Source organism: Chelmon rostratus, chromosome 19, assembly GCF_017976325.1.
Source record: "Chelmon rostratus isolate fCheRos1 chromosome 19, fCheRos1.pri, whole genome shotgun sequence".
Lineage (NCBI taxonomy): Eukaryota > Metazoa > Chordata > Actinopteri > Chaetodontiformes > Chaetodontidae > Chelmon > Chelmon rostratus.
Genome location: NC_055676.1, coordinates 20,606,832 through 20,630,195, shown reverse-complemented (window position 1 = coordinate 20,630,195; position 23,364 = coordinate 20,606,832). Strand labels below are relative to the sequence as shown.

General features: G+C 43.8%; 2 protein-coding genes across 3 annotated transcripts; one reads left to right on the top strand and one right to left on the bottom strand.

The window, feature by feature from the left end:
• The first annotated feature begins 1,775 nt into the window (after positions 1-1,775).
• Positions 1,776-16,156, top strand: aebp1a (AE binding protein 1a). Its single transcript, XM_041959759.1, has 21 exons — positions 1,776-2,245; positions 6,153-6,398; positions 6,550-6,603; positions 6,875-6,949; positions 7,251-7,319; positions 7,801-7,860; positions 7,973-8,032; positions 9,064-9,141; positions 10,126-10,235; positions 10,365-10,504; positions 11,231-11,315; positions 11,411-11,555; positions 12,100-12,179; positions 12,264-12,387; positions 12,511-12,707; positions 13,297-13,470; positions 13,566-13,691; positions 13,791-14,037; positions 14,431-14,570; positions 14,974-15,073; positions 15,183-16,156. The coding sequence occupies exons 1-21, from the start codon at positions 2,017-2,019 to the stop codon at positions 15,743-15,745; spliced, it is 3,102 nt and encodes a 1,033-aa protein (XP_041815693.1). The 5' UTR covers positions 1,776-2,016; the 3' UTR covers positions 15,746-16,156.
• A 244-nt stretch (positions 16,157-16,400) lies between these two features.
• ddx56 (DEAD (Asp-Glu-Ala-Asp) box helicase 56) lies at positions 16,401-23,063 on the bottom strand. 2 transcript variants are annotated; one of them, XM_041960506.1, is made up of 14 exons: positions 22,980-23,063; positions 22,177-22,338; positions 21,758-21,912; positions 21,372-21,542; positions 20,018-20,108; positions 19,683-19,924; positions 19,248-19,385; positions 18,526-18,639; positions 18,285-18,379; positions 17,994-18,067; positions 17,762-17,851; positions 17,569-17,674; positions 17,364-17,470; positions 16,401-16,799 (listed from the first exon to the last, which is right to left on the bottom strand). In XM_041960506.1, exons 1-14 carry the CDS (start codon positions 23,034-23,036, stop codon positions 16,716-16,718), a joined length of 1,686 nt encoding a protein of 561 aa, XP_041816440.1. In that variant the 5' UTR covers positions 23,037-23,063; the 3' UTR covers positions 16,401-16,715. The 2 variants fall into 2 exon arrangements, with proteins under 2 accessions (XP_041816440.1, XP_041816441.1); XM_041960507.1 differs by lacking the exon at positions 22,980-23,063 and adding an exon at positions 22,839-22,911.
• Positions 23,064-23,364: the final 301 nt, after the last annotated feature.

Here is a 23,364-nt window from a genome sequence, read left to right as displayed (position 1 = left end):
AAAAAAAAGGCTTAGGTCTCTGTAGTTAAATTCCCCGTTCATGACACTGTACAAAGGCAAATCTTTATATAACTCACTCTTTTAAATAATCTTAAGGTTTAAATATTGCATAACTAAGGGTGTGAAAGCTGGCCGCTATGTTTCATCAATTAGGTCCATCTGGCCTTTCTCAGCTCCACCCACACTTCACATCTTTGCCCATTTTTGGATTACCTTCTCTTGTACTCTGTACTGCGTGCATAGTACCAGCACTTTTAATATCTTTGATTGCCTTCTTGTCTAATTAATGTCTATTGAAGGCATGATGACCAAGCAGAAAAGAATGTCCCTCTGCTGACTTTACAACATGCCTCAGTTTGTTAAATACTTTAATCCTCACATCTGGTAACAGTTGTTCTGACTGAGGCAATGCTGCGTGACCCACCAGTGACCGAGACCACAATCGAGAAAGTGTTATGCAACACGATTCCTTCATCAAGGTACGGCTTCATAATATTAGTCAAGACAGTTAAATTGGCATTGTTGTAACATCAGATCATTTAAAGTTTTCTTGCATGTTTTACAGGCCGAGGCTAGCAAAACAAGGTTTTAGAGAGTCTGCTCTGGTCAGTCAGGACATGTTGTCTTGCAGACGGACTCAAGATTAAATCTTTTGCCTCCAGACCGACCATCGGAACAGTCTGAGCCATCAACAATCACCTGACATGTTTGACATTTCCGAGTAGAATCTGGACAAATCTGAAGGTGAGCCTGCCGTCTTTAAAGCTGCACTAATAAACATTTACATGCGAACAATGGATTCAGTAGCTATGTGTGATATGAAAGGGGTCGCTTGTAGAGAATTACCTCCTCAGAGTTTTAATCTACAGTTCTTTCAGCTCTTTGCAAAACCCTCTGCACATGACCTGCCCAGCAGCAAACAGCTAGAAACTAGCCGGTGAACATAGTGGAGCAGTTAGCTGCGAAAGAGCCAGATATTTTCCTTTAGAAGATGGTGGAGACCAAAAACAGAGCAAAAAGAGAGTGAATGGACTCCCGTTTATCAAAGTAAAGCAAACAGGGTGTGAAAAGCAAGCGTTGCTCTGTGAGGAACTGTTTGCTAACACATTTGCCGCAACAACTTTATCAGATCAGAAAACTTTGGTCATCGGGAGCTGCTGGTCACACCAGACCAAGAGAGGCTGCGTTGAGAAACCGCTTTTGAATTCAACTTTTCATTTGGCAGGAGTGTGAGTATTTCTTCTTTCAGAAGCTGCTTCAAAGAACCAAAAGTTTGTACAACGAATCAAGGAAACAACATGTGCAACATTGTTCTCGGCCTCATATTCAGGCCTCATATGTCCGGAGCGTCTAGCAGGAGGCAAGCAGTCATATATTCTTCAGTTCAGAAGAAATGTGGAGCCTCAGCATGTTTAAGTGTCTTTCCAGTTATGCTTTCTATCATTTCATTTCCTCACCAAGGTCGAACCCACATCAACGGCACTCTGGGTGCGTCACTCTCGTCTAGTCATTGTATGGACAACCTCAAACCAGATTAAAATGTCTTTCTTGAATGCTCTGTCTCTCCTCCTTTCTTTCCTCCCTCACTGGAATGTCACATGTGGCGGACGCTCCTCCCCTCTGCTCAGAGATGGGTGAGGGGAAAAGGGGGTGAAGGGCCATGAGGGAGAGATGTGACTGAGGAAAATGTGGGAGAGGAAGAGGAGGAGGAGGAGGGAGCAGGACGAGGCAGGGAGGTGTGCTGCTCTGCCGCCGCTGCTACTCCATGCTGACTCGCCATCAGAGAGGAGGAAGCTCTTCAGACCTCCACAAGCTCATCCCTTTGTTCTCTCCAGAACACATCCCTTTCATGTCTTCTGAGACTTCTTAAGGAGCTTAAAGTCTGAGGCAGCTGAATCTGTGCATCTGCAGGTCAGATGTTGGTTCTTGGATATTTTTACAGCTAGTTTGAGATTCAGGACTTTTCCTGGAGGACATCTGCCTCATCCTCGTCAGTGCTGCGCTTCCACTGGAGAAATGAGGGCTGAGGTGCTGCTCGTCTGGGTGGGTTTGACCCTGTGCTGCGCTTTGGTCTGCGCTCGAGAGGACGTGAAGGACAGCAAACTGTCCAGAGCCCGAGCGCTGGCCGAGCACAGGAGACAGGGGGAGGAAGTGGATGTCGGAATGTCAGATGAGCCTGCTGAAGCGGTGGAGGAGGAGAAGTCAAAACCAAAGAAGAAGAAATCACCTGAGGAAATTGAGGCAGGTAAGTGGGAGCTTCTACAAACACGGCGTGGTTTGTCTGCTGTTTGCTGGTCCGATGATGCTATCAGGGATTGACGTTAAGCCTCTATGGGCACACATGTTAAAGTCAGATTAAGGTTTTCTGGACCTTTCTGGCTCACTGCTCCAGCTTTCAGTCACAGCTCGCAGCCAAGACACTGAGGATACACAGACAGGAAAGGCTGCAATCAATCTCCGAGGCAGGAAAGCATTTGGTCTGAACTCTGTTATCTACTTCTCTGAACTTATCCAGAGGTTTGCTTCACCCAATAAACTCTCAAAAAGCTCTGTTAAAGCCTTGTGTGTTCACCACATGGATTGCATTTCAAAAGCAGCACAGCAGAAGAATTTGGGGATTTTGTCTTCGATGAAAATATCTCAGTGATTCAGAGATGACGGTGCAAAACCTTGCAGTGATTCAGTTGGCGGCCGGACAACATCGCTGCTTAAAGAACATGACTTACTTTCTCTGCCAGGAGTACAGGTTGGATACACTACAAAACTTTCAGTAGCTAGTTTTGTAGAGCACAAAGATCAGAAAATGAGCCGTCGACTGTGAGACTCGAGTCTGTGCCTCAATTATGTCCACAAGACAGACACATCTGTGAAAAATACTGAGTCTGAGCAACAGCAGAAATATTTCCACTACGATTTTCCATAAGTGAGCGGACAGGATTTACGAGACGACCCACTTTCAGTAGCACTGATTCAACGCCACTGATGTTCTGAATGTTAACTTTCCGCTGCATGAAGCAAAACCACAAGCCGAGCAGCCAGAGCTTTTCATGTGTGACTGATTTAGGTTACATAAAAGGCCATAATTAACAAAACCTGAAACCTGAAAACAATTTTTCATTTCTTTCAAGCTTTGTTTATGCAGGGAAGGCTTTGCCGAGCGTGCAACATCTCTATCAGCCCTGTTTTATGCTCACATTTTGCCATAACTTTCTGCACAAATTCCTACAATTGTTGTTGGACTTCTACTCCCCAAATCTAAATGTAAAGATCCCATCAAGCACAGTGCTCACAGCAGACTGTATGCACAGAAACAATCACAATCATCTCGGTCCAGGATGCAGCGGCGGCGCCCTCGTAAAACAGCGTCAGGAGTTCCCTTTTTGAACATTTTGCATGTGGGGTGGTGAGCCCGGGAACTAAAGTGGCTAAACTGACCAGTAACACAGAATGGAGGAGAATGCTGACTGAAGTAGTCAGCCAATGGCAGGCTTATACCAAAAGTCTACTTCCCGTGAGTCAGACTAGGATTTGATCAAACACAGATTTATGCAGGAATTTAAATGTCACATTTTTATATGCAGGAAAAATTGCACAGCCCACATGGCGCATAAAAAACTACTTGTCGGTCAGTCGCTTCAGACTGAAATATCCCAACAACAGCTGGCTGGACTGTGATTAAATGTGGTTCACACATTCATGTTTCCCACAGGTTGAGCGCCATCATCAGGTCAAAACATGAATGTCTCTTTTGTACTTTTGTTAATGAGAAATACCTGCAGAACTTTCCCATCAGCTGCACCTTGTGTTTAGTGCTAATTAGCAAATGCTAACATGCTATTGCTAACAAGCTAAACTAAGATAGTGACGATGGTAAATGTTATACCTGCTTAGCATCAGTTTGTTAGCATACTAGCATGCTGGCGTTAGCATTTAGCTCAAATCACTGCTGTGGCTAATTCCTATTTTAACTCTAACTGTAATAATTATTCTTTGTTGGACACAAGCCTGTTTTGCATAGCCTCAAGTTGATGCCACAAATAAAACTTTTGAATCCTGAATCTGGAACATGCGCCACAATATAAACTGAATGAGCAGTCTTAAATTAGATTTATTTTTTATCACAGGGTCGACTACAGGACAGAGTGCTTTCCTGACAAATAAGCAATTATTCACAGTAAATTACCAAGAACCATTAGACATGCAGTGAACCTGAGGCTTTTGGGGCCCATGGTTGAATGTTATCATTACAAGCCAATTGGCAAAGAAAACCATGTGCGATAAAACCAAAGTGTGGGAGAGGACAAACCAGGAATAGCCTTTGCGGTCTGCTCTGGATCTGATGCATATAAGGAATTCACAAACCTCCCATCACTCCAGCCTTGTGTTGTTTAATGTTATATTTCTGTGTGCAGTCACAGAAAAGGTGAGTGACAGTAATGAAAAGCGGCTCCCCGGTGTACCAAGGCTGAGTAATGGATTGGCTGTGAGGGACTGTTGTGTTTAAGGACCAGTGGAGCATCAGGAAACACGTCAAGCAGACGAAAACAAGCCGCCCTCTGAGTCTGAGCTGGAGACTGAAGATGATTGCATAACGACGGGTGGATTAAAAACACTGAACCTGAAGCCCTTTGAAGAGCTCCTCCGCTCTGTAATATTCTGTGGAGTTCAACATGAAACCACCTATTTCATTCTTTCAAGTCTTTAAGCAGTTTCTCATCAGACACAGGAGGGGGTGTAAAACAACCCTGAGCTGACGGAAGGCCAAAACATTTAAGTTCAGAGGTTCTGAGGTCGCTCCCATCCAAACGGGGATGGATGGGGTTGTTGGATATGTAGGATATTAACTTTGCACACACTTAAAAATGTAATTTACCAAATGGCCTTAATATCTTTATCACACTTTTTAACTCTGAATATCTCTATAGGCCTTGAAAATTAAATTAATTCATTAGATTTAACCCAAAAACAATGCATGCTGGGTCGTTTCTCAGTGTTTGTGAACAAATTAATTTGATGAGTGAAGAGATTAGTTTGACATTTTCATTAAAAAGACTTGACCTCATGGTTTTGAAGTCTGAAATGGTGTGATAATTAAGCAATCAGTCCTAATTAAAACAGACACATTCAACAAACTACAGTGATTTCTCGGATCTTTTTCTCTTTCTTGATCATGTTTGTGTGTTCAGTACAGTAAGTACTATAACTGGAGGAAACAGCTAGTTCATCAACCTCTAAAGTTCACTTATTAACACGCTGTTTGTTTAGTTTAGTGGTTGCTTTGGGGAGTTATGTGCTGGCCAACGACCGCCGGGCATAGTGACTGTGAGCAGCTTCCTGACAGTTGGCAGGTTTGTTGCACAGAACATGTGTCATGTTTCTGATCATGCACCAATCAAACAAAAAAGATATAACTTGCTAATTCCGACATCTGTATGTTTAGTTTTGAACTTTAGACAGAGTCAGGCTAGCTGTTTCCCTCTCTTTCCAGTCTTAATGCTAAGCTAGGCTAACTACATCCTGACTCCAGCGTTGTACCTAATACACAGACATGAGATCGGTCTCACTCTTCTTCGCTCAGCCGCAGAGTTGATTTAATGAAACTGATCAGATTTTAGCCGTTATTTCCTCGTGAGGAAAACAACGCACTGACGTCCGTGTCACCTTGTGACATGTCCTCTAACTCTACCATCAGACCAGACGTTGTCTCCTGTTATATAACTCCTCCGTCATGCAGACTGTTTAGCACCAGGTGTCAAAGGAACAGCTTTCTGGGGAGATTATTAGTCTTTGGCAATGGTCTCCTCTCTGACTGCTTTCTTTCTTGGTCTCAGACCAAAACAAACCAATGAACCGCTGAGTTCTCTTTCAGAACCAGGTCCTGCTGGGTTTATGTCAGTGTCTGTCTGAGACTCACTTTAACTCATTTTATAGGAGCATAATGACGTTTGCTGTAAATATGTGCGTGCTAAAAAGACAGACTATAAAGAAAAACAAAAGAAACATTTGGCAATTAAAGTTCATATAGCCCGACAATAAAATGCTTAAAGAAGCTAAACAGCTGCTTCATGTGACATACATGTACACACACACACACACACACACACACTTTGACTGGTTGAACTGAATGTTTTCCTCAACTCATCTGTCTGAAGCCAGAGCAAAGAAAGCAGCAGAGAAAGAAGCAAAAGCAAAGAAGCAGAAAGCCCCAAAACCCACCAAAAAGCCAAAACCCCCGAAGCCCACCAAAAAGCCCAAAGCACCAAAACCCACCAAGAAGCCAAAGGCACCCAAAGCCACCAAGAAACCAAAGGCGACGACCACAGCGCAGCCAGAGAGCAGGCGTCCTTCGCTGGAGGAGGAAGAGGAGAAACTGCTGATTGAACTGGGCTGGGACACACGTATGTACACATTCATCTTCGTCATACCGATGATCACTTCACATGAACACTGTAGACGAGTTGTGGATGAGGATAACCTAACGTTCTCTGTCCACGTTTGGTCCGACGGCACGGTGGGAGTCCTCTTAACTCTTTCATTTGATCTTCACAGTGTTTCGACCAGTGACCCCAGGGGGGCCTGGAGAGCCCGTCGAGCCGGACCTGGGTGAGACCTTCACTGCTCACTGAACTGCTTTTAGTGCTCGTTAAGCATAATGAGTACTTCCACTTTTGGTTCTTTAAGTATTTTGATGCTAATACTTGAGTATTTCTGCAGTGTGGTGCTGCTATTTTTACGCAAGCAAAAAATCTGAGGACTTCCTGCACTACTTCTAAGCTGTGAAATAGTCAGTTTGAATGACTCAAGTGTTGATTTATGCATCATGTTGTCATGGTAGTGATGAAGCTAATGCTGCGCCCTCGTCTCTCTCGTGCAGTTGACGTCTCCAAGAAGCCGACATCGCCGCCAAAAACTGGCAGCGAGCTCGAGGTCGACTACTGGGACGCCAGACGTAGGTTTCATCAACATCTATTCATTCAGAGCCACACGTTTTATGAAGCCTTTCATGACAAAGCTTCGGGCTTCCTGCGGGTTACGAGTGAAGGGAGAAGAACACGATACTGCTATTCTCCATGAAACACATTTATTATCTAAATGCTCTCAGAGGAGTATTTTTCATGTTTCTAGTCCATTTTATTGAGTTTTTCTTCTGTGCTGGTTTAAAGGCTGCTGCTGAGTTTCTGTTCCTGGTTGATGGCACAGATTTTTCCCTGAAGTGTGATGAAAATGGAGAATGTGTTGTGCTCTCTCAGGTGAGATGCCTGGTGGACTCCCTGACAAGAAAGACGTCACAACTACTGAGGTCATCATGTATATACCAGGTACATATACCGTACCAGGCTGCGTAATACAGCATAAGGTCATGTTCGTGATCAGGTGTTAAATGTTTAATATGTGGCGAGTTGAGAGGTAAAAGTCAGAACTGCAAGAATGCTTTAAAGAGTTGGAGTGATGGATATTATAGTTTATAATAACTGTTTAAGATTTGATTTAGTGTTTGAGCTTTTCTCTCTCAGCTCTGAGCAGAACTCTAAATTCAATGAAGACTTTAAACTTGATGTTTGACAGGAGATCAAAGTGATGGACATCATTATGTGTTAGTTTGTCCTAGTTTTAGAGTGAAATGACACCACAGGATTAATAAAAGCTAAATTTGAAAGGTTATTCAACGATAAAGGTATCAAAGTGGTTGAATTGTAGCCATTACTGAGTACCAACTGTCGCTGTCCACTTTCTTTATTTAAGCTTCTTTAAATTTATTTCTGAAGAAACGTCTAAGCTGTGATCATCTCTTTGTTTCAGAGGAGACCACCACCGTCCCGTATGTCGGCCCCTGGTACGAAGAATACGATTACGCCGACCGTACGTCCCTCCACACTGTAACTTCCAACCAATGACATCACGCGCTTCATCACACGAGCTGCACTTCTTGCTCGTGACCATGAGATGAGTCGCTTTCTGTCTGTCTTCACAGTGGCTGCGAAGAAACAAGAAGAAGAGGAGGAGAGAGCTCGAAAAGAAAAGGCAGAAAAAGGTCTTTATTTTGTTTTTCTGGAAATCTATGAAAACGTATTTATATAACAGCAGATCACAGCAGAAGCCGTCTCAGGACTCTTTCCATACAGAGCAGGTCAGGACCAGACTCCCTAAGTGCAAGCAACAAATGCCACAAACGCTGCGTACAGCACCAAATGTGGATTCATCCGCCGCTGAAAATAGTCCCCAACAAATGCTCTATTTCCTCCTGTTTGTTCAAAAATATTTAATAACTCCTTAATTCCTCAGTGGTTTAAGATAAAACTTTGTTGATTCCACTTCAGGAAATGAAGTTCTTGCAGTCAGCAAGAATAAAATGAGACGTAGAAAAAGAACAAATACACAATAAAATAGGATTCAAAATAAAGTCAACTATATATATCTATACATTATATACAGAGAGTATAAAAATAACGCCTTGACAAAGGATGGCTCAGGTTTTTCAAGGGTAAAGTTTGAATTGGATGATTAAGATACGGATAATAAATAGTGTTTTTGTACTATTTAATGGTAGAAAGATATATATCAGTAAGAAATATGGAACATTGCATAAGATATTTGCACAGATGAAATGGATATTAGCAAATGTTAACACAGATGACAAAGCAGAGCAAAACTCAGGTTTATCATGTTTGTTATTAACAATGATTTGACTTGTAACAGCTGCTCAGTTGTGGTGGACAGTTTTCTAAAGCTCAGAGAGCAGCTGCCTGATGTTCTGATGATATCAGGAAGAAAGGAAAAGATCAGTTTGACAACTATTAAAATCTTACGCAACATTTTGGCTTTAGTGTTTTCAGTAAAGTCAAATGAATAGTTGTAAAGGTCTCTGAAATCCAACCTTAACATGCTGCCTCAAACACACCAAGCTGACCCACATTGGGACCACACGAGGAATGAATGAGTGGAAACCAAGGTGCGCTATACAAGCACATATGGAAATGTTTTGCGTGGTGGTGGCTGGCTGCAGAGCGACGTCCGTGTGAGAACATGTTTTGACACATATTGTTTTCTCATTACGCTGTGAAGCTGAGCGGCTGAGGAAGCAGTGGGAGGAGGAGGAAGAGGAGAGGCTCAGGCAGATTTCAGTGCCCGCTGAACCGAAAAGTAAGAGGATGACTTTTAGACTCTTTTTCTCAACTTTTTAAATTCTGACATTAAGACGGAGAGTCTTAATTAATAAAGGCTTTGCTTTTCATTTTGTGGTGGAATGTAACTAAGTACATTTACTCAAGTACTGCATTTAAGTACAAATTCAAGGCACTTTGAGTATTTCCATTTGATGTGATTTAATATTTCTACTTCATCTCAGAGGTAAATACTGTGCTTTTTACTCCACTACATTACTATTTACCTTTCAGATGACAATTTCCTCTATCCAGTGAAAAGCTCGTATCTCCAGATGTGTTGTTGTTGAATGTTTGTGATAAACTGAAGGATGAAGTTTTCCTTCATGTCTTGAGAAACTTCTCCTCCTTCTTCAGCTAAATAAACTGTTTAAAAAGCCTCTTGGATCAACTGGAAAAGGCATCGTCACAAAGCTGAAAACAGGCTGTTTTTCTGAGATACGAGGTTCTCATAGGACAGCCACGCTACAAACATATGATGATCTTATAGAATATGATGCATCGCTGTAGATGAAACCAGCCAACAGTATATAAAGTAGTTCAAATGAGCTCAACCTGAAACATCTACAGCAGTAAAATGCAACATTAATGCAGCAGGAATATTAATCCACAAACATCAGATATGATAGAGAAACACTGACAGGAACATTTTACTGCTACAGCAGTACTTTGACTTTAAATTACTTCACTGCTGATCTGGAATTTGACTGGTAGCAGAGTATTTTCTGGGTGGTGGATGTGAATCCTCCTGCCACTGATCATTTGTTAATCCACTAAGCCTTGTTTAAATCACTACAGTGTAAACCGTCTTTGAGGACATGTTGTAATGTTTTCGACAGACTTGTCAGCAGCTGCACTGCTGCTCCCACGAATGAAGCCAGTGAGTGTTCTGAATTAGTGTCTTTCTGATCATTTGTCAAGCAGATCCTGTTCGTGTGTGTCTGTTGTTTGCTTTTCCTCTCAGAGTGTCCTCCACTGGGTTTGGAGTCTCACCGGGTGGAGGACGACCAGCTGCTGTCTTCCTCTCAGTCTCACCACGGCTTCACGGCTCAGAGGGGACGCCTCAACATGCAGGTAGGCCTACAGCTCGTGTTACCAATCAGGGTAACCGGGATGTACGTGGACTCTGTGCTCAAATCAATCATCTGTTTTCAAGTCGGGATGCAAAGCTAGTCTGTGAAGTAAAGCCGTGGTCGCCTGCAGGGCTCTGATAATGACGACGATCTGTACGGCGGCGGATGGTGCGCAGAGCCGGAGGAGCGTAACCACTGGTTTGAGGTGGATGCCCGGCGAGAGGTGGAGTTCACTGGGGTCATCACTCAGGGAAGAAACTCGGAGCAACAGTGAGTCCTGCTGAAACGTCACTTCATGCACACGTTGATGTTGCTGTGATTTGTTGTTTTTGTACTTTCTATGTGTCACCTTCACGGAGATGAGATATTAGATTCATGCTTTTGATTCAGTAAATTTCAGAATTTCCACAACCGACGTTGCATTTTTTGGCCACTTGGTGGCAGCACAGTGAGCTGTCAATGCAATACTGCACACATTTAATCATTTTTAAATACTGATATGGCTAAAGTGCTACCAAACAGTGGTTTAATTACACATCCAGCAGAAACAGAGCAACATTTATTCAATCTCAGTCATGTTTGTGTCACCGGATAAATGTAAGTCCAGCCCTGTTTGCTCTGTTTTTGGCCTCCACCAGCTCCTTCAGGAAATATCCAGCACTTTTGCTGCTAAATGCTGCACTATGTTCACTGGCTAGATGCTAACTGTGTCCGTTTGCTGTTTGGTGGATTTAGCTTTCAATTTTTCACTGAAATAAGCTGAAACAAGGTTGATGAAAGCAGTGCGAGTGAACCAAGACAATGAGCTGAGAGGAGCTGCAGAGTCGGTTGATAATCCTCTTTGGGTTTTACACAAAATTACTAATGACAGTCACAATTTTGATTTAGTGTCTCATAATTTGTATAACATATTTTCTATTTGTTTTATTCTGGCAGCAATGAGCTTCCATACAGGTCCGAACAAATATGCACTGATTGATCTCATTTTCTTCCCAGTGAGGATTTCATGTCCTCCTACTTTGTGGCCTTCAGTAACGACAGCCGTGACTGGACAACGCTGCACGATGGCTACGCTGAATGGGCGAGTGGAAGTTAAACAACGCATAACGGCCTGTTGATGCAGAAAGACGCTGAATGATGACGTCTTTTCTCTCGTGTGTGACCGTCTCTCTGCAGTTGTTCTATGGGAATGTGGACAAGGACACGCCGGTGATGAATCAGTTCTCTACACCCGTGGTGGCGCGCTACATCCGCATCCTGCCGCAGAGCTGGAACGGCAGCTTGTGTCTTAGAGCCGAGATCCTGGCCTGTCAGCTTCCCAGTCAGTAAACACGGCAACAACATCGCAGCACCACCGAGCGTATCTAAACGTCACATCTGCAGCATGTAAACTTGACAGCGACCAGGAATCCTGGTTTAAAGCAGTTTTCAGCGTTTCATGACCTCATGAGTCACAGAGCTTCTCTCTGAGGAATACGTCACCGCCCGCCCGGAGAGAAAACATAACTTTTGCCAAACTTGAAGTTAGAACTGTTTCATCCAACAGTGGTGATGCACGAGAGGCGATTTCACAACACGAACTTCATAATCTCAGTTTTAAAGTGTGTATTACACGACTGCGCCACAGAAAATCTGACTTCAGTGCTTTACATTAACGCACAGCAGTTTTAGGATTACTATCTGGCACATTTCAAATATTCTTATACTGCATACTGTCAACTGTTTCTCTTTGCATATAAGCCTGTTTTTTAGTGATATACTAATATATTTTCATATTTTATTGTCTTGACTTGCAGCACTTCTTTCTTCATATTTTTCTACTATATTTGCTGTTAAGCTTAAAAATAAATTGCGGCTTCTTTCAGGCAGCTACCAGAGTGAGAATGAAGTCGACCCGACAGATGACCTGGACTTCAGACACCACAACTACAAGGAGATGAGACAGGTCTGTTGCTGAAAGAGCCGAGCAGCTGATAGTACTGCAAAGAATGATACCACAAGCTCGTTTCTTCTGGTCTCTGTCTTTCAGATGATGAAGGTGATAAACGAAGAGTGCCCCAACATCACCAGGATCTACAACATCGGAAAAAGCTCTCAGGGTCTGAAGATGTACGCCATGGAAATCTCTGACAACCCCGGAGAACATGAGACAGGTACGCAAGACGGACAGAATCCAGTGAGTGAGTCAATGAGAGACCACTTAAGAAATATGTGTTTAGTTGGTCTAAATATGATAATAAATCTGTGTGCTGTTACGTTTGTCTCTCGCTCACTAGGTGAACCTGAATTTCGGTACACAGCTGGTCTCCACGGTAACGAGGCGCTGGGTCGAGAGCTCCTTCTCCTGCTGATGCAGTTTCTGTGCAAGGAGTATAACGATGAAAACCCCAGAGTGCACCGCCTGGTGGACGGAGTGAGAATACACCTGGTGCCCTCACTCAACCCTGACGCTTACGAGCTGGCGTACGAGATGGTACGACGGCGCATAAACTACACAACTCGTCTAAACCATTTTTGACCTCAGTATTTCTAAATTAACAAAGCGTACATACTTTGAGGAAATGAGACTCAGTGTCGTGTTGTTGTTCAAGGAGCGCTCCACCAATTTAACCCCAACTTCAAACCTGGACAGGTGGACGGCTTACTCGTCACAGGGTTTGCTGCTCAGCTTGTGAAACCTTTGGCTGTGGAGGAGATTTGTCAAATCTGAGAAAACAAGCCTGATGATGTCATAGCGATGCCATCAGGGTTATCTCAGCTTCAACTTTTCGAAGTTTAAACAGAAAGCCTGCGTTACATGATTACATTATTTGGGAGTTTGAAAGATGTGGGTGTTTACCAGGCAGAGATGGTACAGCAGCTTGACCAAGTCCCTCGTACTAAACCACTGGAGGACTCCTTTAATGTTAGTGGTTGTTATTTCTAAGAGATTTTCCATAAATCCAGCTGTTGGCTCTTGTGAAATGAATGTTGATCTATCTTCACAGCAGACTCACACGGCATAGTTAAATGGCTGGCTAGCCTTTCTGGAGACCTAACGTGGTTCTCTTCTTGACGTCCAGGGTTCAGAGATGGGGAACTGGGCGCTGGGCCACTGGACTGAAGAAGGTTATGACATCTTCCAGAATTTCCCAGACCTCAACAGCATCTTGTGGGGAGCCGAGGACAGAGGCTGGGTCCCTCGGATAGTGCCCAATCATCACATCCCCCTCCCAGAAAACTCCCTCAATGGCTCTGTGAGTGTGATTCATGCCACCATGAGCCCATTTACCGCTTTGATCCTACTCAGTGTTCTGACATTCAAACGTTCCTTTGCTTCCTGCTCTTACAGCTCGCCACTGAAACAAAAGCCATCATTTCCTGGATGGAGCGCAACCCCTTCGTGCTGGGAGCGAATTTGCAAGGAGGAGAGAAACTGGTCACGTACCCTTTTGACATGCAGCGTCCACCCATTTCTGTAAGGTTATTTCACAAAGACGAACCAGATCAACCTGTAGATCACCTCAGCAGTTTTACACCCATTTATTAATCCTATGATCCCTTCATGTTGTTAAAGTTAACCGACAGCCGGCGTTGGAGAAATAATGCCGAGATGAACGAGGAGACGTGGGCTCGCATTCAACGGCAGAACGAGGGAGCGCTGAGGGAGACGCCGGACGACGCCATGTTTCGATGGTTGGCGATGTCATACGCCCACAGTCACCTGACCATGACGGAGACGTACCGGGGCTCCTGTCACGGCGATGATATCACTACGGGACAGGGCATCACCAACAGAGCCAGCTGGAAGCCAGTGGTGGGCAGTAAGTGTTGACACTGTGGCTATCAAAGAAATAGTTAAAGGAGGCCAGAACGTTGGAGGCAAGATTAGAAGAAGACGACAAAATGACCCCCTCCAATGCAAGAACTTGTTACTGAGCATCTGTTGCGTTCATGTTCCTCATCAAGTAAACATCAAACTATAGATGGCAGCTTCACAGCATTTAACGTCATGTTGCTGTTGAGTTTTCAAACGTCAAGTATTGATACACTGATGTCTGAATTTCCATTTACCTCCATTGTATTAGGGTGTTGGTAGAAGTCTCAGTGGTGAAATAAATAAATAAAATAAAACCCGTCTGCACAGCAGGAATTGGAGGTGTGAACTAATCCTTCATGAAATCCTCCTCTGAAGCTTCCCGCCATCTCTCCCACAGGTATGAATGACTTCAGCTACCTGCACACCAACTGCTTTGAGCTGTCCATCTTCTTGGGTTGTGACAAGTTTCCCCATGAAAGTGAGCTGCCTCTTGAGTGGGAAAACAACCGCGAGGCTCTGTTGTCCTTCATTGAACAAGTAAGAACTGGACCGATAATTTATAAGTAGAGCTCAGACATCAGCGCAACTCACCCCCTCCAGACTTGAGGTGGTCGTAGAAGGTTTGCCGCTCTCTTCTTCGCATGGAAAGCGTTGTGGTTGGCTTGTCATGTCTCTCGGCTGAGTCGTGACAAGAATTTATGACTCAATAATCATCTAATCTGACACAGCGATCATCTGCACAGACGGGAGTATCATGGAGTCTGAACCCTGCATTGCTACAAACAAAAACACCATCAGAGTAATTTGAAAGAAGCAATAATTACATAAATTTCTACTCATAGCGGCTTTAAAGCCTTGTTTATAGCCATTGTCTCCCATTGAAACTGATGGGTGGATCTTCAGGTGGGATTTCAGGTTTGACATGTTGTTCCCTGTGCAGGTACATCGAGGGATAAAGGGTGCAGTGAGAGATGTGGAGGGAAATCCGCTGCCTAATGCCACCATATCTGTGGAGGGGATACGGCACGATGTGAAAACTGGTATGTCGGGTACTACAGCAGAGATACTCTGCATGATGACTGTTTACAGTTTTTGCATTTTTAAAGAATTCCAAATCCTGACCAATGATCTCCCCCCAAAATGTTTTAGCTGCAGGTGGTGATTACTGGCGGCTGTTGAATCCTGGAGAGTACAGGGTGACCGCCAAAGCTGACGGCTACACCCCTCAGACCAGACTATGCATGGTGGGCTACGACTCCGGAGCTACTCCATGCAGCTTCACCTTAGCCAAGTCCAACTGGGACCGCATCAAACAAATCATGGCGCTCAACGGCAAGAGGCCCATCCGACTCGTCACCAGACCGAACGTGGCGAGGACGACGGCAGCCAGCGCCGTGGAGATCGTCAGCACCACAGAAAGTCACGCCAGCATTCAGAGGGCGGAGCGACTCCGGCGGCTCCGGATCATGCGTTTGCGCAGGTTACGGCAGCAGAGATTACGAGCCGGTCTCAGTACCACGCCTGCTACCACAACAACTACCACGACCACAACGACAAGAGCTCCCACGACAAGACCCGAGACAGAGAGAACCACCTCCTGGTACGACTCCTGGTTTCCTGTAGACAGCTGGTCCACCGAGAACCCATTCGATAGCGTCATCTTTGACTCCGTGCCCACACAGGACTATCCGTTTGAATACACTATTGATTGATTTGTACTTTCAGTGGCCCCACATCTATGTTAAACAAAGACCTTACTAACCACACAACATCACAGCTTTAAAAATACACAGTACTTAGGTTGTTGTAGTTCTCACAAGGTTTCCACTTGTTGGGTAAACATTTTGAGACAGGATAAATATGATTTTTTTTGGAAAATTCTTCACAGAGGATTGATCTGGAATAAGAAACTTCTGCTGAGCAGAGACCACACAGCACACATTTAATTGGCTCTATGTTCAGTAAAACAGTGCACAATAAGCCACAACACAAAGATATGATTACTTCTCCATTAGAAATGTACTGTGTGTATATCTTTGTTTCTTTAAAGGCCTTACAGTGTGATTTCAGGCCTCAGTTAAACGGATTTAATGTACTGCTGAATGCATTTGATTAAAATGAAGTTATTTTCTAAATAAGCTTAGTCTGTGTATTATTCTGCAGTTCAAATTAGGTCTGCAACATCACTTGAAAGGTCTAATATTTAGTACAAATAGAAAAGAAACCACAGATAATAAGCAGAACGGGAAGAAAACTGTACAGCTGCTACACTACACCTGGGTCACCTGTTAAACCTGCTTAGTACACCTGCTGAACGTCAGCATGCCAGCCCTTTAAAACAAATAAATACTCAATGTTTGAGAAGATATTATTTTATTTTAAGAAAGATTTTCATTGTTTCCAGAACAGACACATTAGAAATGAGATAATATGGATACTGTGCTCATCTCAGTTTACATTTGGATTTGACCAAATCCAAACTAATGTTGTTCATATTTTCTTCTTGTTTCCAAGTTGTCATAAGTCAGCTGTCACGGTCCATCGTGTCCTTGGTCTGTATAGCTTCAAGAGCCCATTTAATCCAGAGTCCATACAGTTAATATTTGTCTCTCCTGGGCCGACACCGGAGACCAAACCGTCCGTCTGCAGTTAAAACCTCCAGCACTGACATGTGCACTGCAGCTACGACTGACCTGCTTTGCCTTTTCTGCTCTTCCCTCCGGTGTACCGGAAACTCTTGAGTGGGTTCTTCCCCTGGATGTTCTTCTGTAAAACAAATCGATTACTGCAGTCAACATCTGTCCCTTCAGTCATACCTGAACATTTCCTGCACTCTTTCTGTTATAATACGCTGCTTCTATTCTGTTTAAAATGTATCAACACATATAAGGCAGAAATTTAGGATTATTTCCACAATTGATTACTGAAATCTCAATTGTTTGATCTACAAGAAGTCAGAAAATAGTTCCTTGAGCCAATAGTGATACCTTAAAATGTCTCATATGATAATAATATAAATATCTGTGGATTATGAACTACAACAAACAAGAAAATATTTCATTTTACTTCCCAAAAACACAAAAACTGGGGTTAGGGTCAAAATCGACTTTATTAATACATTTATCGTTACAGCTGTATTTAGATATGATCATCAAAACATAAAAATACATCTGTGATATCTGAAAGTGTAGAAAAACATATTTCAGTACGCTCAAACTGTAACTGTAGTACCTTGTTTTAAGTCGACGCTGCCCATCAGAGAGCTCGAAGGTGCTTTCACTGAGCTCAGTCAGTTTAACAGACTGTTCCACATTTTCTCCTGAGTCTCACCTTGAAACTGGTCTTGACGACTCCTCCTGGATTTGATTGTTCCTTCATCCTCTTCCTTCTCCTCCTCCTCCCTGACAGGTTCACTGCACTCCTCAGTGTCTCTGGAACTGCAGGACATGAAAATGATGAGTTACCAGTGATGGACGTCTCTAACCATGGTGTGTGTGTGTGTGTGTGTGTGTGTGTGTGTGTGCGTGCGTCTTACCAAGGTACTCGGGGACGTTCTTCAGGTGGGGTTTGACCACAGCAGGATGGAGGTCTTTGTCATGTCTGAGCAGCTGCAGATCTCTGGGGTTATCCTCAAAATATGTCTGCGTGACAACACAACCATCCAATCACAGAATGTCCACACACACAACCCCCCCCACCCCCCACGGTCACTAGTTACCGTCACTAACCTTCAGCTTTTCTGAATTGAGCAGCTCCTGCTTGATCTCCTTCAGTCGGGCCTCCCTCACTGCCTGCTTTGTCACTGAGCGCATGGCGTCCTGCACGGCAACACGACACAGATTCATGATCCAGACCTTCACAGCTTCAGTGTGTCCGAACATCAGTAAAGAGAAACGGGACAGAGACGACAGGGGGCTCGTCCTGCTTGGCCTCGTTTTGACTCTTGATGAGGATACTCACCCTGCACCTGTACCTGAAGCCTTCTATCTCCTCCATCTTAAACTTGTAAGGCTTCAGAACAGAGTCACCATGATCTAAAAACAAATAAATATAAAATAAACATGATAATGTCACTATTAACTGCAAACAGGGCCCTCCTGAAGCTTCTGCAGTAGAGCTCCATGTTAACAGCAGTAGTTGTAGAATGCAAACATCTTCCTGTTAGCAAAAACATAATTAAGAGTCTTCAATGTGACTGGAAGTGATTTTAGTCATGCGACCTAAGACTCCATTAGAAGAAGGCGCTGTTACCTCCGGCGAGGGCTTCCTCCACCTCTGACAGCAAGCCGAGCTCAGTGTGGGAGATGAAGGACAGGGCGGTGCCGGGGTTGTCTGCTCTCGCCGTTCTATACAATAACAAACAGACCTCATCATTTGAGTCTCATCCGAGACAAACAGCTTCTTATCGTGCTCCAGAATAATCAAACTGAGCTGAGGGGCATTCAAGAACAACTGATCCTGAAGGAAAGTGAGTGAATCAGTCACGTCTTACCTTCCCACTCGATGAATGTACGATTCGATGGTTGTGGGAAAATCAAAGTTGATGACATTGGCAACGTTTTGGAAGTCGACACCTCTGGAGACGCCGTACTCTTTGTCCTTAGTCCTTTAAAAACATAATTTACACAGGACTGTCAATGTGTCCCCACAGAGGGACCGGAGGAACATTTCAGACTGCTTGATCACACGTCAACACTTCACAGTATGGTTTCTAAGTGGCGGCAGAACAGTAACGTAGACCAGTGGCTGATGAGCCAAGACCAGTCAAATGCTCCCAGAAAATATCTCATCAAAAGGTGGAAAACTGAACTTGCATCTCCTGCAGCCTTCACTGTTCCTTGGTCGTCAAATTCAAGTTTAATGCATGAAACAACCAGCCCCCTGTTTGCTTTCTGTTTGAATAATAAAAGGGTAAATCATCCTTCTATTCCCCACAACATGCAGCAGCTTTTCAGAGGATCAACCTCTGCTTGCAACCTGGAGGATGCGGCCTTGAATGTTCATGTAATCAGGAGAGGAGGGCACCTTGCAAACAGCTCTGATCTCTTATTAAAACAGTTCCTGGGGAATGCATGATTTCTGGCACATTAATCATGCAACCTCTCAGGTGCCTCAAATCCTGAAAAAGCTTAATAAACTGCTTTTAAACTGCACAAAACAACAACAAGCATTAAGGCAAGGCCTGCGATTCTTGAAGCATCTCACGTGACTCACTTTCCTCGCTTCTCTGCGCTCTTCTTCCCTTTGCCTACAGGCGTCTGTGCAGCTGCACTGGGGTCAGCCAAACTCTGCTCATCCGTGGCGATGATGTAGTCGTAAAATCCCTGGTTAAACTGGCTGATGATGTGACACCTGCAGCAGAGCGGCGAGACACATCAATATGCGCAGGAGAAGAGGGAATTAACACGCTGGACTTACTGTGACCACGAGACAAATGGAGCCCAAAAAAAACCTGTTTAAAATTCACGCTCAGGTGAAAATCAAGCTTTTAACATGTTAACATGTGTGTTAAGTGAAGTAAGTGCGTACTTCCACATTCATAGCTTCACACATACGAAATGAAGGCGAAGGTGTGCAAAGGGGCTTTTCTCATGGAAACAGTTTTTAGGTTTTTAAAGGTTGCATCAATGGTCTGCCGTCCTTGCTCACCTGGACTGGACGGGCAGCTCAGAGTTCAGCACACAGGCAGGAATCCCAAACTGCTCCAGAAACAGTTTGAGTCTGTAGCATCTGTCCACCGCGCCCACAAACAGCAGCGTCTTGCCCTGAACCAGCTGCAGCCTCAGCAGCGTGTAGATGAGCAGGAACTTGTCCTCCTCCTCACACTTGATGCTGTACTGCTGCAGCTGGCTGCTGTCCGGCAGCTGAGAGCCCTGAAGCTTCAGGATCACCTGAGAGGACACAGATGCAGGTATGAAGACCAAACCAGACCCAACAACACACGGACGACTTTTCTACGACTATAAACGTGAAGATGACATTACAGGGTTGTGTAGCAGCAGCTCCTTTAAGGCCTGAACGTCCTCAGTGAGAGTAGCCGACATCAGGAACGACTGGTAGATCTTCGGTAAATGGCTGTTAAAAAAAAAAAAAAAAAAAGGTTTTACATAAAACAGGTTAACGTTAACAGGAAAGAAATATTGATGATGTTTAGATTAAACTTCAGATGAAAGCTAAGAGGAAATGATGTTTTCCCACCAGAATCCAGGTTTATGTCAGATGGACTGAAGACATTTAAAAGCGTCAGTCCGGCAGCATTTCATATTTTTCTTATCGTAAAAAAATCCAAAGCAGCACTGAATGCATCTGACGGGTTCTGTGTTTATTACAGCCTGATAAATCTCCCTCTGAGCCATAGAGCTCCATTAAAAACACATCAGTGAGTCTCACTGTTGCTGTGACTAACATGTTCCGTCATCACCATAAACACACACTGTTGTTCATTCTGACTCAGTCACACACACACACAAAAACACACACACACACACACACAATCCTGCTGCCACAAACACTTACTACAGCACCAAATGTGGATTCATCCGCCACTGAAAATAGTCCCCAACAAACCCTCTGTTTTGCTCCTGTCGGTTTGATAAGAACTACAGTGAGCAGCTCCCGAAACAACTGAACCTTTTAAGAAGCAGAACTATATCTGTGAGGTGTTTCTGGAGATTAACATCTTCAGTCTGGAGCTGAGAGCCACAGACAGGAAGTCAGTGAGTACTGAGGATTTGCTGATAATAACAAACACACAGACTGTTGCATTTCTTATCCTTTAAAGCTGAATTAAGCAATATTTTACATCAACACTGAATCAACTTAAATGTCACCAAACTCTGCAGCTCTGCAGAGACTTTCAGACTCTTTCAGTTCATTGTTGTGATTTTAAACCTCTGATATAGATTCACTGTACACTTCCTGCTCAGATTCTGGACATAAACTCATCAGGTGGTCAGAGACACGACCCTGATTGGATAATGCTTTTCTGTGTGTGCTGGATGTGTAAATAGGCATTGTTTAACAAGTTAGCCATATCAGCATTATGATGTGATTCCGAGTTAGGAGTCAAAGTTGTGAATATTTTTAAGATATACTGTCTCCTGGTGGCCAAAAGGCACAACTACAACTTTAAAGATTAACTCAGCAGTTCTTCTGTCAGCATCAAGTCTTTGAAAACTATTAGTGGAGCTCAATCTCAGTTATACTCTTCACTAGACTTCACAACAATCTTTCTGGCAAATAACTAAACTAACTCTGTTTTAAAGTTAGTGCAGTTGCCTGAGGTAAGTGAATCTTACTCAAAGAAACGAGTAAAAATCAGTCTGCTTGTTTTCTCACCACAACAAGTTCTTCAGGTCGGCCTCGAAGCCGAAAGAGAAGAGCAGGTCGGCCTCGTCTACCACCAGCGTCTCGAGGGACGAATGCAGGACCAGGTTCTGGGCGTTGAGGTGGGCGAGTACGCGGGACGGCGTCCCCACGACCACGTCAGGCTTCTCCATTAAGATCGGCCTGTTCAAACACATCAAACATACAGTTAATTATCATATCTGTTTGCACATACATTCTGTTTATATGGAGGTACAGTTTTTATGAAGTGTACAATTATCCTCTGGAGATGTAAATATGTTGTATTTGTACAAACAGCATCAATATCACTCAACAAAATACATCTTCAGTGAGTGAAACATGTATATAAACAGTGTAATGAAAGTCTCTGGACAGACCTCTGCGCTGACAGGTCGGCTTTTCTGGAGATGTCGGCCACCCGGACGTCCCTCGAGCAGTACGCTGTCAACTGTCTGATCATGGTCTGGACCTGCTGACCCAGCTCTTTGGTCGGGACCAGGATCAGAGCTCTCACGTCCTGTTCACGAACACTCTGAAGAGCACCAAACAGAAAGGAAGTGGTCAGGAGGACAAAAAGGATGCTGCGAGTGTGTTCGCTTTATGAAATCATTCCCAAACATGCAACAACATGTGATGTTTTTTTACTGCATGGCAACAAAAAGCAAGAGAAAATAATAACAAAAATATGAGAAAAATATCACCATGTGCAGGTATTAATTAGACAGGATGGTTTACTGGAGCAAACACATGTGCAAATTGGTGGACCACTAAGTGTAATTTCTCCTCTTTTCCTCACCTGTTTGGAGGCCAGGATGCGCTGTATGACAGGTATTGCATAAGCAGCGGTCTTTCCAGATCCAGTCCGAGCTCGAGCCAGAAGGTCTTTCCCCTCCAGAGCCAGAGGGATGGCCTTCTCCTGGATCAGAGTGGGCTGGGACCAACCCAGATCTGCAACCGCCTAAATGGTGACGATAACAACAACATGATTAGTGTCGTGGCATTTTTCCTTTTTAGTGGAGACTTGACAGCAGATACAGACAGGAGGACACGCAACAAAGGTCCTCAGATTCAGACCTGTCACAACAATCCAGCATCTTTTATAATCATATATACATTTATCAGCTTTTCAGTGTTTATGGCTCATTTTTCCTGCTATGAAAAGTTTAACAACAGGCTATATGAATGTTTTGAAGTTGGTTAAACGTCTTGAAAAATCTACAGTAAAAGATAGTAAAGATATTTTGTGGGGACCCTGGCAGCCCCGAGTGACTCTGAAGCCACTTTAGAGACACTTAAATGAAGAGGAGGATGAGGAAGCTATCTGCATCAGTTTGATAAAGTTAAAGCTAGATTTACTCCATTAAACTGAAACTGTCAGCCTGGTTTCTGTGGGAATGTTTCAACACAAACGTAACGCGTTTCTTCTCATTACATCTGTAGCTAACAGTTTGTGAGCACCTAGCGCAGCTGCGGGAGCTCCTCCTGTATTTCTGCCGAGTTTCCTTCATTTCTCCGCGGCTTTAACTCTTCAGCTGCTTCTTCAACGGTTTCACCAACTCTTTATCTGAGATTCACCGACAACGTCAAACGGTTTGTTACCTTTAAAAGACGGTCGTCTAAGCCCATTTCATGAAACTGTAGCCGTTCAGCAGCCATCTCTCCACCTCACTGCGCTCACACGTGCGTCGCACGAATTTTACGTCATGTTACCTTCACGTGCCTCCACTAAAGCTCCGTGTTCCCAGATTCATCCCACGCTGCTTCTTCTTCTTCTTCTTCTTCTTCTTCTTCTTCTTCTTCTTCTTCTTCTTCTTCTTCTTCTTCTTCTTCTTTTTCTTCTTTGTTATTGTGGGGGGAATCTAAATTAATGCCGTTACCTGTAATAATAATGAATAAAAACAAAGTAGAATTAAAAAAAACACAAAACTTTTGTATGCTCACAGTCAGATTTGTTCTCACCAGATACTGAAGCAGAACTAGAAAA

What these genes read in the sequence shown, in the direction of transcription:
- aebp1a (XM_041959759.1), top strand. Translation starts at nt 2,017, where the DNA reads ATGAGGGCTGAGGTGCTGCTCGTCTGGGTGGGTTTGACCCTGTGCTGC. An exon ending in ACCTGAGGAAATTGAGGCAG is followed by an intron (nt 2,246 to 6,152) that starts GTAAGTGGGAGC and finishes ATCTGTCTGAAG; the next exon opens with CCAGAGCAAAGAAAGCAGCA. An exon ending in CGACTACTGGGACGCCAGAC is followed by an intron (nt 6,950 to 7,250) that starts GTAGGTTTCATC and finishes GTGCTCTCTCAG; the next exon opens with GTGAGATGCCTGGTGGACTC.
- ddx56 (XM_041960506.1), bottom strand. Translation starts at nt 23,036, where the DNA reads ATGGCTGCTGAACGGCTACAGTTTCATGAAATGGGCTTAGACGACCGT. An exon ending in GACCTGAAGAACTTGTTGTG is followed by an intron (nt 20,109 to 21,371) that starts GTGAGAAAACAA and finishes TTTTTTTAACAG; the next exon opens with CCATTTACCGAAGATCTACC. An exon ending in GAGCTGCCCGTCCAGTCCAG is followed by an intron (nt 19,386 to 19,682) that starts GTGAGCAAGGAC and finishes GCTCTGCTGCAG; the next exon opens with GTGTCACATCATCAGCCAGT.